Below are 19,188 nucleotides of genomic sequence, written 5' to 3'. Positions count from 1 at the left end.
CATACGCTTTGGTGCAATGTCATCATTGTCCTTAAATTCATGTCCTTTGGACTTCAAAACAGAGAAACAATGTCATACTAGTAAACTGATGTGGAAACCAAGCCACACATGAGTCCGACTAGTATCCAAAACTAATGGTTTTAAGAACCCTATATAAACTTCTATCTTTCTCTCTCTCTCTCTCTTTTCTTTTTGTTTTGAGACAGAAGAAGAATCTGGTTTTTTTTTTTAGTTATATGTTTATATCCTTCCTCTGTAAGGGTGCCAAAAAGAATGAGCAGGGAAGGGAGCCTCATCCTGCAAAACAGTAACTGGATTCAACTCCGTATGTACATACTAAAATCAATCCCCTTCTAATCATATCAACGCCGGTTCTGGAGCTCTTCCTTCAAAAGTTCGGTCACCAAATCCGAGTTAGACTCACTTAAAACCTCTTGAAGTGAGCTTAGTTCCTCCATGTTAGCTTTCTTGAACAGAACTTTGAGAATAGAGTTTGTTCCGGTAGGTAATAACCGGTGTTGGGGGGCATTCTGAAGATTTCCTACACCCAATGATCTGACACTTGTGTTGGCTTCTCTGGGAAGAGGTTTTGCAGGGAACTGAACTTGTGGTCGCGAATAAGGCCTGGAATCCCAATAGTCTGTGCATACTCGATTCACGTCTAATGCTTCGATAGCCTGTTAATCACATTAGAGTATCTATATGTCACCAAGATTTACAAATGAAGCTTTACATTTTCAAAATCAACAATGCTATTATTCGATTCTTTCTAGCTAACAGAGAAGAAGAGGATATCTAAAAAGTTGGTTTTACCTAGGATTGTTGTTGAAATAGTTTTCTTTGTACATATAATTACAAAACCGTCCATATAAGTTTCAATGCAATCATATAATTCTGAGCCGAATTCAAAACTTGTAAAGATTTACCTGTACAATTGCGGGTGATGAATATCCAAACATTTCAAAACCGTCGGGACTCCCAGCGGGTTGCAAAGGAGGAAGATCTGATTTTCCGGCTTTGTGTTGCTTACTTATCTCCTGGTTCACTCTATCTTTTACCATCTCCCAGCATCTTGTAGGCGACAAGTGAACAAACACCTCACTGGGATTACTCTCCAAGTAAACCTGAGAAGAAGAACATACCACACAATTACCAATATAATCAAGGCAATACAACCCTTTTTCTCCGGAAATATTCATGTGGTTATGTAATAAACTGAAACACTACTCTTGACATATAATACGCTTAGTCAAATAAGATCAGCATCTATCTACCAACTGACCATGAACAATGGACTGTCGCGTCCAGCATCCAGAATTTCTGAAATGTAGAAGCACATATTTCTTGGATCCAAAATGTTTAGGTACCTAACCCGGCTACGAAATCCTGCACCAAATAAAAAAAGACATTAAACACTTGCAAAATGTATAACTGTTTTTGTTCTCAAGTTGCAAAAATACTTGACCACAGTTCACCTTTAGGGAAAATTGCTCGGCGGCTGCACCATGATTTTCCAGAAAACACACATCCATAACTTAAAGGCTCTACATTGCAATTGATTCTCCTCACGACCTTTGCAATACGGGGACCCTTTTGGCGAATGAACCCATCTGGACTATTGTTTTGCGAACAAGATGGTGTACCTGAATTACTTCTTGCCCCATCAACCACATCCAATATCACCAAACCTCCAGGCTTTTTGGGTTTACAACTAGTAGCTTTTTCACCACCGTGGTTGTTAGTGTTTATTCTGTTACATATATCCTGAGCAAGCCCACCAGCCTCGGCATTAACTTCCATGTGCGATGCAGAACTCGGTACATCCACCCTCGTCGCTCTTTGGTCATTAGTAGGCAATGATATAGCGTTTCGGGTATGAGGCAAAGAATCTCCTAGCCTTCGGCAAATTGGAGCAGCAATTCTAGCAGAAGCTTCTAATGCTAAAACGTGGGTTGGTCTCTCTCGTACTTCCAGTTTGTTGCCAGAAGAAACTGCATCTCTTCTCACCGAACCTCGTTTCCTAGGTTTGCCATGCTCATCATCACTGAGGAGTATCACATCATTGGGTAGAATCTGTGAATTCTTTTTACCACTAACGGACTTTGCAGTTGTCACAGAAAGTATACCTCCTTCAGATGGTTGGCAAGCTGAAACTTTTGGATCAGAAGAATCATATACAGTTTCTTCTTTGACAGGCTTTATACAGTGGCTTGACGTTAACTGCTCCTCCTTGTCTTTCAGAAGTAAATTAACATCTGATAATTTACTCGTCTTCTCTAACCCTTTGCTTAGATCTTCTCTTAATGTTACTTTCAACTGCAAATCTTTCGCTGAAATTGCAGCTGCCTGTGGACTCAGGTCCTTGTGCACTTTCTCTTCCTCATCTATCTCCATCTTGGTTCCTGAAATTTGTGTAGTTAATGCCAATCCTAGATCTTGACGCGCCCATCTATATACAGAACTCAGTTTCCCTTCCACTGCCTCAACAAGTACATTCAGTTCATCGATATCATAGCGAAATAGAAAATATTTAGTAACCCATGAACATGAACACAACTGCTTCACATGACTCAAACATGAATACTTCTCTGGGGAACAACGGCAACCAGCAGCAGACAGGTGCAAGTCAAAGAAACATATACAGCACTCTCTCTCGTTGGTAGCATCAAAATTACTGTGCATCTTCAATGCAAGTGAAGAGTTGCACAAGAATTCTCTTTTGGTACGTTCCATGTCAATGCGTGCCTATATAAAACATGACAAAGTCAATTAATCACCACATTGATACCTCTTAAATGAAGATACCGGTTTACAAAGATACCTCTTAAATAAACAACGACTTCAGGATTTTCCAATCACTCACACTAAATAGCAACTAATTTCTAGAATCAAGACAAAAGATATTTCTACCTTGAGCGTTTTTGCCAAAATTCCATCCTTTCCACTGAATGCTTTCCACCTTAAGTTATCTACAGTATTTTTCTTTAGTAAGTTCAGCTCCCAGTCAGCTTTCACTACTTCTCTTGCTGCCCCAAGCAACAATTTATCATGCGAGATGGACGTTTTTCTACCCTGTTGACAGTATAACTCTATGGCAATCTGCCCATGAGGCAACCAGTCAACTGGTGCTACATTTACCGCTTCAGCACAGTTGAAACCAGAATTAAACCCGGCATGATATGCCCGGGGAAAAGTCAAGACAAACTCTCCAGCATGCTGGACACAACGGTGCACAGGTACTCCTGCGGTTTTCAGTTTTGATGGGGAGAGTTGTGTAACCTACACGAAAGAGCATCATAGGAATTATGTTACGTAAACCGATACCGAAAGAATGATGTGCAACAAATGTATTTAAATCAGGAGCAAGTCGTTAGAGGATGAAAAATGGATCTATAGAACTCCTACAGGGTTATTAACTACAGAAATGGAAAATATCTAATGCTTACTAGCTTATGAAGCAAGTCAGGCTGTTCTTCGAAAAGGTCTGGCAAATGCTTTTTCATCGCATCCTCGAGTTTAACAGCATCCTTCCCCGCAACACCATACCACAATTTTGGTGCACCCCAGTGCATATAATTCAACGAATACAAGTGGTGATCTTCAACATGCTGTATCAGGGAAACAAAATCAAAAAGCAGTGACAAAACGAATGTCAGTAATGGAAAATATAAACAACAAAATCAGATGTAGAGTAATGAAAAATACATCCACTGGTGTAAGAAAGTTCATAATATGATGACACTAAAGCATTGGGAAGAGTTCCATATGCGGAATGGTTTAAAACAGACAAAAGATATGAAATGATAATCAATTTCGTTCAGGTTTTTCAGATGATGAAATAAATATCTTCAACCTTACTTTATTCGGAAATTGAATCGAATATATCAGCTTTGCGAATAATTGGATAACTGATCACTGCAGTTATGTAGCAGAGAAATTTGATCACATTCATAATAAGTGCATTCTGTTGTAGTTATAAGTTCTAGTATGAGCCTATGTTTGATTTCAGTAAAAGAAGATATCCCAACTCAGCATATGATTTAACATGCAAATAAAGTTATGCAATTCACAGAGATCAATCTTACCCAACAGAAAGAAGAAAAGCACATTCCAACATACAACCACGGCACAAGGACACCGGAAATATCACTGCCCTCGTACTTAAGGAGGGATCCCGGAAGCCTTGGAAAGTTATTTAAGTTCCAGCCTGATCTTGCATATTTTTCCTCTGAAGAAGCATTGTGACTTGATGATGTCTTGGGGAATCCACTACCAAATACCCCAGTTTCAAGGTCAGCACCATATAGAACCTATATTGAATTATCATTGCGTCAGATAGGAGATACAAACATAAACCCCCAAATAAAAAAAATAAAAAAACAACTGGAACAAAAAGTTCACCTCTATCTCTTCAGTTGCTTTATCTACTATCCGCCAATATTCACCTTCAATATCCTCAACTGCGGGCTCCCAGCAGTCTATCGAATTACCAACTTTACAGTCATTGTCTGTAGAAGTTTCACTCTTTTTAAAATACTGAGCCTTGAAATCGTCAGCATATTTCTGGAAGTCTTTTAGTGTGAACCCTGGACCAGGCTCAAACCCAAACGTCTCAAGTTCACTCATTCCAGTGCTTGCAGAACAGGAATCGCTTATGCCATTAGTGACAGGATCCGTTCCCGTTTTCATGCACTTTCTTTTCTTCTTTCTCATTTGATTAGAAAGCTTTGAAATCTTCTTCATCGAACTCCGGTTCTGAAGTTTATCAACTCTTTGGACACGTGTCGCAAATTTAGAACCCTCCCATACTTGCTTTTCTTTCAGTGGGCAGGGGGGTTTCCAGGAAGGAGGAGCAACAATGCGACAGATTCCATACTTTTCAGCTTGCGGTCTTATTTTAGCTATATAACTTAAAGTGTCTTCAAACTCCTAAAAACAAGTTTGCAGCTTATGTCAGATATATGGATCTATTTACATAGAAATTCAGTTCAAAAGGTCTGGAAGTATAGAAGAGTATGAACAAGACCTCTTCGCTCGGGTAGAATACAGGGGCGTCTTCAAGGTCAGGCCTACGAGCTTCATCTGGATGCCATTTCGCAGTTACCTGCCAAACATGTGAATATGACGTTAGAGGGAAAGACATGACAAGAAAAGATAAGACATCCAATCCTTAAAGGGAAAGACATTTATTATAGTTGAGCATTAACTGAGATTAACCTTTTGGCAGTCTTTACATTCTTCACAACCCCTAACCACACCCTTTGGTAAAGAAGGCTCGACGACAGAATTCTGCAACAAGACAGATGCATGAGAAAAGCAAGTTGATCAAGATTGAAACACAAACTGTTGTAATAAAGTAAATGCAAAACAAAGAAACTAACTTGATCAAGATGTTGTTGAGAAGCGGCATTGTCATTGTTAGCAACATCATCATCATCATAATTAATCCAAGGTCTATTACGGCGAAGAGAGCGAGCAGCGTTGGATTCATCGGACTCAACTTCCATCTTAGGTTGTTCGGTAACAGGAACAGTTTCAATGGGAGGAGGCTTGGCTTTATCAGAAGAACCAGGGGGTAGCCTTTTTAAGGTGAAAGTGGCATATGATTCAAAACCAGGAGGAACAGATGGCAAATCATCACTTTCATCTTTAACACAGATTCTCATAAGCTCTGTCCCCATTACTTCTGTGCCAACACTACAAAAATTTTCATGTCTCAAGAATATCACAACCAAAAACTAAAAAATAATAAACAATGGTGTACGGATTTTAAGGGCAAAGTAAGAGAGATTACATATATAAAAGGGTTCATCATCGCTAAATTATCTCATCAATCAGAAGAAGACCCCATTAACAAAAAAAAAAAAAAAAAAAGAGGAAAATGCTTACATAGTCTTTGATTTAGGGGTTCTCAACACAGCTGGAGCTCCATCAACAACTACTGCACCCAGCAGATTCAACAAATCAGAAAAAAATTAACAAAGGATTATAAAAGATCTGAAGAAACCCTAAAAATCTAAAATCGATGAAATCAATCTTAGGTAAAAAATTGAATAATCCAGTTTTCAACAGATCTAACCCTAGATTCAGATTATCTTCTTATCGCATGTCATTTTCCATGTTTGCATAAAAATTAAGAAAATTCAAAGCTAACCCAAACACACACAAACCATAAATAAATAAAAAGGGTCCAAATAATGAAACCAAACCTATTCCAATATTTTCCCAGAAAAACCAAAAAAAAAATCAGGAAGAAGAAGAAAAGGGCAAAATTGGAATTAAATCTACAGGTCCATCCATATATGTTGTTTTGGGTTTGTGTAAAGAAGAACCAAAATCAAACAAGATGCAAAAACAGCTATGAGCTATCTACACTTAATTTTATTCACTGGGGATTAAACTCAGATCATCACCTTATTTTTTCTACAAACAAAAATTTTTAAGATCATGAGATGATAGAAACATGTGGGTGGCTTTTGATGCTCTGGGCTTTTGATAAATATAAAATAAATAAATATATTTCTGGGTTTTTTTTTTTTGTTTGGCTTGCCTTGCTCTATTGATGAATGATGTGTGATGATGTCTTCTTGGCTTGGTTATAAGTTATAACGCTTCTAAAAGCAAAGCAGATGCAATTTCCTATGCAACTACTCTCTTTACTAATATCTTTGTTGTTTTTCTCTCTATCTCATATAAAGCAATAAACTATTTCATTTTGCGTAATTCTATCACAGAATCGTTTTTTATGACTTTTGTTTGGGTCTTTTTAACACCCAAAAAAAACAAAACAAAACATTTTTTACTACTAACATTACAGCTAAGCCACACAAATTATATAAAGAAATTTTACTAATTTAGATAAGTAAGTATATATTACTAGATTAGGATTTGTATTTACAGGGCGGATAATTTGAATACAATCATGTCATATTGTTTTCCTAAAAGAGTTATTGTAATATACATTGAACCAAAACAATTAGGTTATCGACAAATTATTAATATTTTTGGACCAACATATCATAAATTTGAATATGATAATGCAATCTTCTAGATCAAGAGAGTGCTGAATTACAATAATAATACGAGTTTACTTATATAAGTCAGTGTTGCACAACCATAATTTTCTTATTAATTTATTTGTATTCAATATTATTATTATCTAGCGCGTTAAATGCTGGTATATTTTTATTTATTTACCAAAATCGCAATGGGATTTAGTAGTCAAAGTACCAGTAGTACCACCAATACAAAAGGGAATAAAAAAGAGGAGTTGAATGTAATTTCAGAAGTAATGGGGAAAAACTAAAAAAACGTAAAGACATGAAGGGTGTACATTGTAAATTAAAGATAAACCCTACTTATCATCTCTCTCAAAACCCGCGTTGAAGTAGCCAAAAAGACTCGCACAGCTTCGACGACCGAACGAACGAACGGTGAGTGAGCTCTTACACTCATTTCTCCAGATTTGTGTTTGCTTCGGTTGCTCAAACTTATCCCTACTTTGAGAATTTTCTGCTTCTTTTTTGTTCGAATCTGTTTCTGCTTCTCTGTCTGAAGCTTCAAGCTTGTACCTTTCCTTTACACAGGTTTGGTTTCTCCAAGAATTGAACTTCCTTACAGCAAAGGATTGAACTTCCTTACAGCAAATTTTTCTGGGTCTAATACGATTTTGTGAAAGGAAAGATCTTTGCTTTGTTAAACTGGTTCGAGAGATGGCTTCATCAAATTCGCTACTTGAGGTTCACTTCTTGCATATGCCAAGTTTGTCTCCAAAGCAGACGAATCTCTGTTTGTTGAATCCTTTGTCTTGCAGAAAGATGTCTTCTTTAGATTGGAAACAAGAAATTGTGTTGAAAAGGGATGTTTATATGATGAGATGCCATGGCGTGCTCAATGGTGTGTGCATCGACCATGTAAATGATGTTACTGAGAGAAGCTCAGAGTTCCATCACTATGGTGTCGGTACTAACTTGAGAGCCAGAGTGAAACCGAGGAAGCATTTAGGTTCTTCGAGTTTATCATCTGATGGACCAATTACCGAGAACGACCAAGAGAGGAACAATGACATCCTTGATAACCTGTGCAGCAATGGGAAGTTAACAGACGCTTGCAAACTTGTCGAGGTGATGGCTCGTCATAATCAGGTTCCTCATTTTCCTTCTTGCTCAAACTTAGTCCGTGGACTAGCTAGAATTGATCAGCTGGATAAAGCAATGGGTATCTTGAGAATAATGGTAATGTCTGGTGGGGTTCCAGACACTATTACCTATAACATGATCATCGGAAATCTTTGCAAGAAAGGGCATATAAGATCTGCCCTGGTTCTCTTAGAAGACATGAGCTTGAGTGGGAGCCCTCCGGATGTGATTACTTATAATACAGTGATTCGGTGTATGTTTGATCATGGGAAGGCTGAGCAAGCCATCAGGTTTTGGAAGGAACAACTGCGGAATGGTTGCCCTCCGTACATGATTACATACACGGTTTTGGTTGAACTCGTGTGCAGGTACTGTGGAAGTGCTCGAGCTATGGAAGTTTTAGAAGACATGGCAGTGGAAGGTTGTTACCCTGATATTGTCACATATAATTCTCTGGTTAACTATAACTGCAGGCGAGGGAATTTAGAGGAGGTGGCTTTGGTCATTCAGCATATTGTATCTCATGGATTGGAACTGAACACCGTAACTTACAACACTCTTCTGCATTCACTTTGTTCTCACGAGTACTGGGATGAAGTGGAGGAGATTTTAAACATCATGTACCAGTCGTCCTACTGTCCAACAGTTGTCACTTACAACATCCTGATTAATGGTTTATGCAAAGCCAGGCTTTTGAGTCGTGCAATCGATTTCTTCTACCAGATGCTGGAACAAAAGTGCTCACCTGACATTGTCACTTACAATACAGTTCTAGGAGCCATGTCCAAAGAGGGAATGGTCGATGACGCGATTAAGTTACTTGGATTGCTTAAAAGCACGAGTTGTCCGCCGGGCTTGATCACGTACAACTCTGTAATCGATGGGTTGGCCAGAAAGGGACTGATGAAAAAATCATTGGAGCTGTACCATCAGATGCGGGATGCTGGAATCTCTCCCGATGATATAACCCATCGTTCTTTAATATATGGTTTCTGCCGGGCAAACTTAGTTGAAGATGCGAGTCAAGTTTTAAAGGAGACGAGCAATAGAGGGAATGGGATCAGAGGTAGCACTTACAAGTTGGTGATCCAAGGGCTATGCAAGAAGAAAGAGATGGAAATGGCAATAGAGGTTGTTGAGATAATGCTAACAAGTGGATGTAAGCCAGATGAGACAATATATACCTCAATAGTCAAAGGCGTGGAGGAGATGGGAATGGGAAGTGAGGCTGATCAGTTGCAGAAGAAGCTGAAGCAGTGGAAACTGTTGAGGGAAGTGTAGGAAATGTAATTGTCCCCGCCTTTTCTTTGTCGTTTCTATTAAGCCTTTTGTACAGGAAACAAGTTTTGTAAGGCAACGGTTGAATCAGAAAGCTTAGGCCTCTCAGTTTGCTCAAAAGTTACGTTTCAGTTTCTTCTAGTCAGTCTTTTGCTCTTCCTTTTATTAGATAATCCAAAGCAGCAATATTGCGACATCCTTTTGTTTTCCCAGATATAACTACTACATAGACCTAAAATCACCCAGACCTACATCAGCTTCTTAATCGGAAAACACTAAATCTCTAATCGAGCCAACTTTATCTTATTATAAGCGTTCTACTGTCTGCATCATATCCTTAATATACGAATATATACAGTTACTTCTCTCGTTCAGAGACCAAACAGTCAAAACAACAAACATGTTGAATGAAAGTTGTATATTCAAAATATCAAAAAAGAGTACCATTAATGTTACAAATCCTTAACCTCCTTAAGATTTACAAGACATGATTAGAAGTAGACCCCTAACAAACGCTCTGATTTGTTCTCCGCAATGGATCTATAATGTAACTCATCTATAATCTACAGGGAGATTCAAATGTGAAACTAGTCCCATTAATTTGGGTTCCAGTCTCATAATGAAAAGAAGAAAAAGAAAAACTCCAACTTCTTATCCAATCTTCATTTACTATTTAGTTTACCTCTGAAAGTTTAGAGGCAGGTAAAACGTCTGCCCATGTTAACACGCGCCCACACTCCCCACAGAACGTGCTAAAGCCCACTCTTATTCCTTGGCTTATGAGAGTAAGCTGGTGAGCAGTTCTGGTGCAGTTACGGTTCACAAAACGACTTCTGTTGAACAACTTTGGCATGCGTACGGGTTCTTGTACAGAAGGAGAAGGTTTTGGGAGCACTGGAGATTCGCTAAGTGGTACCCGCTGAACTTCTTCCCATTCAAGCGCTCTCCTGTAAACTTCCCAGGCCATGTCTTTTTCTTCCTTTGTCAGTCTTTCCTCTTCATTCTCTTGTAACAATGTCTCGTGCTCATGGAAATTGGAAATCCAGCTAGTAAAAGAAAGAAAAACAGAGAGCGTCAAAAAGCAAGTTGCGTAGAAAACCAAGGAATGTAAGTACCGATTGTGAATATGGTTAAGCTTGCGAAACTTACTCTGGCCCGTGTCTTTGTAGCAAGCTCTCCATCAATTTGTCACAGCCAACACGAGGTAAAGTGGCCTTCTGTTTCTGTGAATTCTCCACCAGATTGCATTGAGCCACTTCATTTTGCTTGCTTAACTCGGTTACGGTGTCAGATTTCTCATCGTCGTCGTCGAATTCAAAAAGGTGTAACATCTCTTCTTTGGAGATAGTCCTGTGAACTTGTTGTCTATCCACCACTCTCGCAGCTAGCCCCTCCTTGGTCACCTAATCATATTAACAGATCTGATTCATAAATGCCTCCTTCAAGGAAAGAAACACTAAACTTTAAAATGTTTTGGGTCTTTTAATACCTGACGTTTATATATCTTTTCTTCAATAGTCCCACGTGCCATCAACCTGTATGCAAATACTGGTTTCTTTTGACCATACCTACAAACAATAAGTCCACGTGATACTAAGCCACAACACTTTATACTATTGACAAATTTTATGTCCACAGTTGTCTAACATATACCTCCATGCTCGAAATATAGCTTGAAGATCATAGGTTGGATTCCATGAACCATCAACTATGATCACACGGTTAGCAGCATAAAGATTAATTCCAAGCGATCCCGCTCTGGTTGATATTAGAGTGCATTTCACCCTTTTATTATCAGGCTCATTAAACCTATCAACCAACTTCTGCCGTTCTGAGCTTTCAGTTTTTCCATCAATTCTGCGCCCACCAAGGGAGTTAGAGCCTTCATAACTGTACAAACAGCATTCTTTCTAATATAAAAGAACAAGATACCAACCTGTACCAGTCTTTTCCCTTTTTCCAGAGCTTTCCTTGTTTTCCATGCCGAGGTACTCTTGAAAGATATAGTTCTATGAGATCCAATGTCGGGATACTCTGGCTAAACACAAGCGCCTTATCCCCAACATCAGCACACATAGATAAAATATCCAATAGCAAAATCATTTTGCCGCTATACTCCGCCACCTTATAATTATTTTTTTGAAGTAGGTCGACCCACCAATCCTGGCACACAGAAAAGGTTAGATTCAGAGGATGAGTGCATTATCACGCTGTTTACTTAAAAATGTTGTCTAGTCAGGCTGAGTAGACTATAGTTACCTTCTGGAGGTAGCCATCAACTTTATCTTGCAAATCATTCATAGTTCTTTCTTTCTCTGTCAATATCCAAAGCAACAACAATGACACAGTGTGTTAAAATACTTTGATAACTGTTGGTAAAAAAAGTCTCATCTTATCTGTGGCGTCTGTTCATTATACTAGTTTAAACAAAGCATAAACAGTGACAATTAAGAATTACCTCCCGTAACCATGTTGTAGTCTGTATTTTCTTCACTTGAACAGTCATCTGGAATATCAACAATGCTACCACGACGACCATTCTTGCTATCCTCTCTTCTTAATTGCGGAATCCCTGGATGATTTAAAATCTGGGGGACGGAATACCGCAAAGAAAATTGAGACTATGAAAACAAACACCAAATAAAATTTCCAGATATAAAACTTTTTCTCAAATCAGCAATTAATTTATACCTGAGCCAAGACCTGGTAAGCAGCAAAAAAGTTTTTATTCATTCTTTCATCTGCTCTTCCATCGCTGAACCCATATAACCTAAGAAATCTCTGATACAATTTCCGCTGCAAGGGCGATAGCTTGACAGATATTACGAAGACTGTTTTAGGTGGCAGATCCTTTTTCACCACATTCATGTCCATTCTTTGCACGAATCCTTTCAGTTGCTCATACAGAATGTGTGATCTCTGGTTCATAATTTTTACATCCTCCGCAGTAGAATTCATATGCTGTCCGTTTTCTATTGGATTTTGGAAGCTGCAGGTATGGAGAAGCATGATTAAAATTACTAGAATCATCATATCATAGCACGCAGAAAGAAAGAAAAACACTGGTATGAAACACTTGCCGATTTCTAAACTCAGGACTACTCCCCAAGAATCCTTCTCTGACAAAATCAACCATCTGTTGCAGTAAAGACATAGCATAAGAAACTGGGGCTAAAAGAAAATAGCTCAGAAATTTCTATGGTTCCCTCAGCAACTTACACAATAATATTCCATGAGATTGTTTTGAAGGGGTGACCCAGTTAAGGCAATTCTTCTCTGGCATTTAACTTGCTTCAAAGCTTGCGTTGTGTCAGCCCTAGTGTTCTTAATAATGTGAGCCTCATCGCAAACAAGTATATCAGGTCCATCCTGCAGCCACATAGTTTTAGAGAATTTCAAGAATAAAATATCCCAAGCAGAACATGAAAACAAAAAAATCTCTATAGTCTCACCCTCAAGGCACTACAGATCTCTCTGGCCGCATTCACATCCTTCACCCCCCTCCCAAGAGACAGGTTTCTAAAAGCTGCATATCCCATCAAGAAAACTCCCCCCTTATTTCGCCACTTTTTTAGCAAGTCCAATCTCCTCTCCCTTCAAAAAAAGACATTAGCGCAGGAAGTGAATTGACAGCTGAGATCTAGTGTAGTTTGACGAGAGGGAATGCATATACATTCTTATATTAGGGCAAGACCTTCACATAGAAGAATCTATACCTTGAAACATCTTCAAGCATGAAAATGCGAAGTGGTTTCACTTCTGATGGCATCCACTTCATGAATTCACTTCGCCAATTGTGCAACACATTTACAGGAGTCACAATAAGAGCAGTTTTCAACCCCAAATCAACACATCTCATTGCGGTGTACAGGAACGCTATAACCTGGTAGTTTTCAGTGGGAGAAGAAATAAAGAGCACACATCATATTAACGAAAAACTATTAACCACTAGTGCTATGTGTGATAGGGACGATAATAAGATACATGCAAACAGACTCGTGCATGAAAAAAAATTAAGCACCTGAAAAGTTTTGCCCAGGCCCATTGTATGAGCTAGAATGCAGCCAAGGCCTTTATCACCTGACTTTACTCTGCTGATAGACTGAATAATATTTTCCCACATAAACCTAATCCCGGTTACCTGAAAAAAGAAACTCCAAACTTAAAGCAAAAGCCATTTCCATATTAAGTATTTTTTTTTTACAGATAAAAATGTTAAAACAAGCATTTCTAATCGAGATGGGTATATAAATATGTTTAATGCCCACTATGGAAGTATATTAATGTTATGATGATAGGAATGCACATAGGTATGCAAACCTGATGGACTTTTAGTTTGGCAGATATGCTACAAGGAACTCTCACAGCTCCTTCACCAATCTCCCTAGCCACATTCACTATGTAACCACTGTGAGCATCACCAAGAACCTCAACTTCCGCACCTTCTGGAATAGATTTCAGGTCTCCCATAGAGCTAATTGTTTTGTATCTGGACGAAAACTGCAAGGACCTAAGACGCTCCTGCCGTTCCTACAAAAATAAAGAAACCAAATGAGCAATATTGATTAAAAAATCGAAGTTTGTGTACTAGTATAACGATAACTGCAGAAGAAGTTAAGACCTTTTCAATTGCAATTTTTCTTCTCGTATCTTTCCCTAGTTCAGCATCATCAATTATCCGCCGAATTCTCTTTTTTGATTTCTTCTTTGAGCTAAAAGAAAAAAATCATGCAAGTAAGAACACTAACACAACAATACTAACTAAATATGTTGGGAACATACTGGAATTTAAATCCGCTAGATGTGTATATGATATAATACCTGATTGCTACATTAACATCAGCAGAATTGTTATCAGAGCTGGAATCAGAGCTAGAATCAGAGCTGGAATCAGAACTCAACTCTACTGACTTCTTATCCCTAATGGCTTTCTCCAATTCTAGTGTCAATCTTTGCAAGGGCATTGGAGAGCAGCAACAACAATCCCAACCAGAGGATTGAGCTTCAGACAAGTATTCTTCACCGATATTCCTCTTTATACACGAGGCACAGAAAAGTTTTTCGCATGTTCTACAATCTATTAAGTCAGTAATATGACCACACCATTCACAACTACGTTCCAAAGAGTCTTCAACCTGATCGTAAAAGTTGGTTAGAAAGAGACAGATATAGCAATGATTTATTAGATTATAAAATTGTATGTGATCCTCTAAATAACAAAAAGTAGAATATGGCAACAAAAGAAGTCGATACTCTTGATGAAGGCAAAAAAAATGAAAAAGACAATTTAACCCTATCAGTTAAATATTGGTTAGCCATGAATCAATTACGACAACAAAATAACTTAGTTCCTACTCTGGATTCACCATGTCGGTCCCCCTTCCATGCAACAAGTTATCACCACGTTAAAGAGATCTAGATTGTAATTATATTCTGATATGTCACATATAACTGGAAGAAGAAAAACACATACCTTCGCAACTCTATCTTCAATTGAACGTTTACAATCCATGCAAACTATTACTTCTAAAAGGGGGTGAGTATGCACTTCCACAGCTACGTTGTTACAGGCAGTACACCTAAACCTGTTTGCTGAATTATGTGAATCATCTCTCATGGCATCAACATCTGAATTAGACAAATTCCCGTTGTCCACTTTGTTGACTTCATTGTTATGAACTTGAGTGCTGGTCTCAGGAATTTTTACTCGATCTTCACCAGAACTTTGGGCAATATAATTCCCATTCAAGTACTCACAGTCATCATCCATATTCTCTGCCGCACACCTGATAACCTGAAATAAAACCAAATGAAGACTGCTACGTCAGCCAGAAAATTATTCCTTGAGACTAACAAACCCCCTGGCACCACAAGCCCCAAAGCCCAAGTTCCGCTATAACATAAGACAGAACCATTAACAGGCAAATTACCATCTTTCCCCTAAATATGTATAACCCTCAGTAAACTATATCTTATAAAACATAAAATCAACATTAAGCTTAACTAGGAGAAAGTTGTAGGAAAACACAACTATATCTCCAAAATCAGGCTCACTATGATATCCCCTATAGAAGATATTACTGACACTCTATGCTACTTATGCAACATAACTCAAGGAACTGAAAGAATAGGAAAAACGAACCTGTTTAGATCTTTTATAGCGTCTCTTCCGTTTCAAATGAAGTTGAAGTTCACGATCACTATTTAAATCATCCTCTTCTCTGACCTGTAGGTGATTTAATGTCAAACTAAAGCTGATAAATGGTAAGGCGGGAGTTGCGAGAACCAGGAAAGGTTATAACTTCAAAAATAGAATGCTTAATCCCAGAAATCTAAGAAGTTAAGTCAAAGATTATTACCCTTCACTATTTTTTTTGTTCTAACAGCCAGAAAAGGCAATGCTTTCATAAGTAAGGTGCTTAATCACAGAAATCTAAGAAGTTAAAAAGTAATACCCTTATATAATTTTTCTTTTGTTCTTCAGAAAGGGGAAGTTCTCTTTCATTTTCTATTGCATCGGCCAAAAATGGATCTGCCAAGCCTGCATCAATCTCTTCAATTTCCTCTACCTGAAAACAAAACAAAAAACTTCAATGATCACTCTAGACTGCCACGAGTTTTATTAAAGCGCAATGTTTTGAAAATGTCCAACTCAGTTAAACTAGCAGGATAAGAAACAGAAGATCTATAAACATTACTTGCCTCCATAGGCCAATATAATGCCTTCCATCATCTTAAATTGTTACAACTAATAATAACCAAGTAACGCTCGAATTTTATTTGTCGGTATGTTTTCCTATTCTGATTATGGCTTAACAGTGAATTACACCATAAATATTAGTGACTTGCAAGCAGGACCTAAAAAGGAAACATAAGCCTGCTTGCAAAAGAAGTATTATGGAAGTAAGCACCCACTTTAAATTGCCAAGAAAAGGAGATGTCAAGTTTGATGTATTTTTCTTGGAGTGAAGAATAACTAACAGATGCAAACGTACGCAAATCATCCTCAGCATCAGGACTAACAGGAAAATAAAGACGTAATAGAAAAGTTAACCTCATTGACTCCTGGAAATTCTAATCCCATGGCTGCAGCTTGTTGTGGAGTGCTTGCCAAGTAAACAGACGCCCAATCCTTACTACCAAAGGAAATAGACTCATCCCTTTTTTCCGAAAAAACTTTGTTTAGAGACGACCAGTCAAGTTCAGATGTTCCAGCTAGAGATTCTTTGGCAGCACCATCAGCAAGCTTTTTCTCCAGAAAACCACTAGCTCCCTCCTCCAAAAGTTTTCCGTGTCGTCTACACCAGAAAATGTTTAGAAATGCCATCCATGACACTCAGAATTTGCAGTAACTAAAAGTTGAAGCTAATAAAAACCGTACTTTCGGACAGGCCGGTGAGTGTGAAGAAACCTCTCAGCGTTACCCAATGATTCCACCGTTTCTTTTGTCACCTGAGTCCCAACCCAGTGGGCTCTTTGTTTCCAAGCTTCAGTGTGGCAACCATTAGGGGCTTGACTTTCTATCATTTCATACAATTTTGGAAGCTCAATTCCCGCACCATCAAGTTGCTCCTTTAAGAAAGAAACAACAAGGAAAACAGAACTGTTTAAGTTCTTTTGAATGACGTGTAACCTTTTGAATTATATTGTAAGGAAATAGAGAAATCAACAACAAAACATACCAACAGGTTTGCGCTTTCTGTTTCAAGCTCATCAAGAGTTGCCTCCCATTCATCTTTAAAAGTCATCATTTCAGCAGCAACAGCTTCATTCAACTAAAACAGGCACTCTCATAAAATGTTAAATGCGAACGAGCATAGGAACTCGAAGCTATGATAGTAAGAAAAAGAAATTAACCTCTTCACCACTGAGTGTTTGTGATAATTCCTTCCTAACTTCACTCTCTACATTAGAAAGAGACTCCTTTTCAAGTGCTTCTTGAGCATCTGCAGCCTATAGAACAATGGGGTATCACAAAGAGTAAGATTGAGACCTGAAAGTTAAATTGGCCTGAATAGAACTCTATCGAACAAAAGAAGAGATTAAATACCTTACTCTCAACTCCCAAAAAATCTGAAATTAACTCTTCTATTTCTTCCTCGCTCAGAGGTTTCTGTACAATAATTGTTAAGAGATACATTAGATAAACATACGCACCTTCTCCCGTCATGCTACAACTAAAAAAGGTGACCACGAGATATCTAAGTTGCTTACCTCATGAACCAAGTCATCATCTGGTCCCAACAGAAATTGTTCATCTTCTTCTGAACAGAGTTCAGAACTTTCCGATATACTATCAGTGGCTTCATCTTGTTGCCCATCCTGATTGTTATTTTCTTCCATCTGCACATCAATGTGCTCCCCTCTTTCATCTCTAGCTTTCACCTCTTCAAGCTTTGCCTCCATCATCTCCTGGTCTACCTCCATTATTTCGTCTGTTATATCCATCACATCATCTGTTGCCTCCACTGGCTTTTCACCTTGATCCTTCCCTTTTCCTTCATTTGGCTCCATTTCTAAGAGTTTTTCCTTCACTTCCTGCTGAAAAAGCATTAACAACAGTTACGTTAAACATACCTCCGAAGACTTATCATCTACTCACTAACACAGCACCACAAAGATTCTCTATTTACAATAACATGTACAATTCAGCCTAAAAATTGAAAAACCTACGAGAATGAATTAAAAAAAATCCAGCACTACCAATCCAAAATCAAAATCAAAATCAAGGGCAATCTAATGTCACGGGCTTCCAACTCAAAGCCAATAGGGAAAGAGTGGATTCGTCCTGTCCCTAATATATATAAATTTGATTTAGGGTCCCAAAACTAATCATCGAGATAAGATTTTCCCTAGCATCTGACATTAAATTCAGAAGAGACAATGAATGAATTCTAGTTGAAACAATATAAACCTAATGTAATTCATATCACTCCCAACACAGAAAGTTTGAAATTCGACAGAAGTGCCGCAATGTAATAATAATCACTAGAAGTAATCAATTCAATAAACAAGTTTTGTTTCTGACCTAAGGTCTGATCAAGCTATACACTCTCATTATCTAACAACACAGCTCAAAGAGATCTACGGAACCACCAATAAAAAACGGAACTAGCTTTGTGTAGTGGCAAAACAATACAGTGAAGGAGAGGTACAAAAAAAAACATTGGAGGAGAAGAGGCTTTACCAAAAGTGAGAGAATACTATCAGTGAGAGAGCAGACTCTCTGAGGCAGAGAGAGAGATAAATATATAGAGATAGGGAGGAATCAAAATAAAAAAAGCGGGGGACAATGAATTTGCTAGGGTTTGTGTTTGGGGAAAGGTAGCCGAATCGCCGGCAAGCGAACGGTTGCGATCGAAACGGTTCGCCGTTGGTGTGGAGAGTGTTTGGGGTTTGTCCTGATGGTTTTAAAAATACTTTGGAGAGGTTCGACGCTTTTGGAAATTGGAATTAACAATTATACAGAAATTTTATTCCTAACCAGGAATATTAGCGGTAATTGTAGGTAGATGTTGAATTGGATGATAATATCGAGGAACTCACTCTCAATTTATATTACTTCAGAAGATGATGATGATGAAGAATAGATTTACCACACATTTAATTTTAGAGGATATATTCTTAACTCACTTAATTGACTACATTGTGATTTTGTTAAAAGTTTTAAAGAGAAAAAAATAAAATTTAATATTTAGGTTAATATTTAACATTATATTTGACCGAAATTAAATAAGTATTTTATTCCATCTTTAACTCATATTTTTTGCAA

General features: G+C 38.0%; 3 protein-coding genes across 10 annotated transcripts; 1 reads left to right on the top strand and 2 right to left on the bottom strand.

Moving 5' to 3' along the window:
* Positions 1-7: 7 nt before the first annotated feature.
* On the bottom strand, positions 8-6,806 carry LOC104755045 (putative lysine-specific demethylase JMJ16). Of its 7 annotated transcripts, none has more exons than XM_087494789.1 (13): positions 6,551-6,806; positions 5,890-5,941; positions 5,382-5,697; positions 5,218-5,289; positions 5,027-5,104; positions 4,402-4,929; positions 4,086-4,310; positions 3,447-3,608; positions 2,911-3,279; positions 1,476-2,745; positions 1,283-1,386; positions 927-1,124; positions 8-677 (listed from the first exon to the last, which is right to left on the bottom strand). In XM_087494789.1, the coding sequence occupies exons 3-13, from the start codon at positions 5,679-5,681 to the stop codon at positions 363-365; spliced, it is 3,621 nt and encodes a 1,206-aa protein (XP_087350915.1). In that variant the 5' UTR covers positions 5,682-5,697; positions 5,890-5,941; positions 6,551-6,806; the 3' UTR covers positions 8-362. The 7 variants fall into 7 exon arrangements, with proteins under 7 accessions (XP_087350915.1, XP_087350912.1, XP_087350913.1 ...); XM_087494786.1 differs by having other exon boundaries at positions 6,414-6,732; XM_087494787.1 differs by having other exon boundaries at positions 5,890-5,938; positions 6,414-6,732.
* A 507-nt stretch (positions 6,807-7,313) lies between these two features.
* LOC104755042 (uncharacterized) lies at positions 7,314-9,536 on the top strand. The gene is made up of 2 exons (XM_010477362.3): positions 7,314-7,433; positions 7,587-9,536. The coding sequence occupies exon 2, from the start codon at positions 7,713-7,715 to the stop codon at positions 9,417-9,419; it is 1,707 nt and encodes a 568-aa protein (XP_010475664.1). The 5' UTR covers positions 7,314-7,433; positions 7,587-7,712; the 3' UTR covers positions 9,420-9,536.
* A 283-nt stretch (positions 9,537-9,819) lies between these two features.
* On the bottom strand, positions 9,820-19,051 carry LOC104755043 (protein CHROMATIN REMODELING 20). Of its 2 annotated transcripts, none has more exons than XM_010477365.3 (26): positions 18,604-19,051; positions 17,631-17,957; positions 17,467-17,529; positions 17,274-17,369; positions 17,099-17,191; positions 16,798-16,988; positions 16,471-16,714; positions 15,872-15,985; positions 15,559-15,642; positions 14,890-15,210; positions 14,238-14,551; positions 14,038-14,128; positions 13,737-13,946; positions 13,438-13,557; positions 13,133-13,299; positions 12,869-13,010; positions 12,636-12,785; positions 12,497-12,552; positions 12,108-12,405; positions 11,875-12,004; positions 11,676-11,731; positions 11,353-11,579; positions 11,070-11,273; positions 10,906-10,984; positions 10,566-10,819; positions 9,820-10,462 (listed from the first exon to the last, which is right to left on the bottom strand). In XM_010477365.3, exons 2-26 carry the CDS (start codon positions 17,928-17,930, stop codon positions 10,090-10,092), a joined length of 4,377 nt encoding a protein of 1,458 aa, XP_010475667.2. In that variant the 5' UTR covers positions 17,931-17,957; positions 18,604-19,051; the 3' UTR covers positions 9,820-10,089. The 2 variants fall into 2 exon arrangements, with proteins under 2 accessions (XP_010475667.2, XP_019095049.2); XM_019239504.2 differs by having other exon boundaries at positions 17,631-17,954; positions 18,604-18,997.
* Positions 19,052-19,188: the final 137 nt, after the last annotated feature.

This window comes from Camelina sativa, chromosome 17, assembly GCF_030686135.1.
Source record: "Camelina sativa cultivar CO46 ecotype springtype chromosome 17, ASM3068613v1".
Taxonomy (NCBI): Eukaryota; Viridiplantae; Streptophyta; class Magnoliopsida; order Brassicales; family Brassicaceae; genus Camelina; species Camelina sativa.
This window is presented reverse-complemented; position numbering and strand designations above follow the sequence as displayed.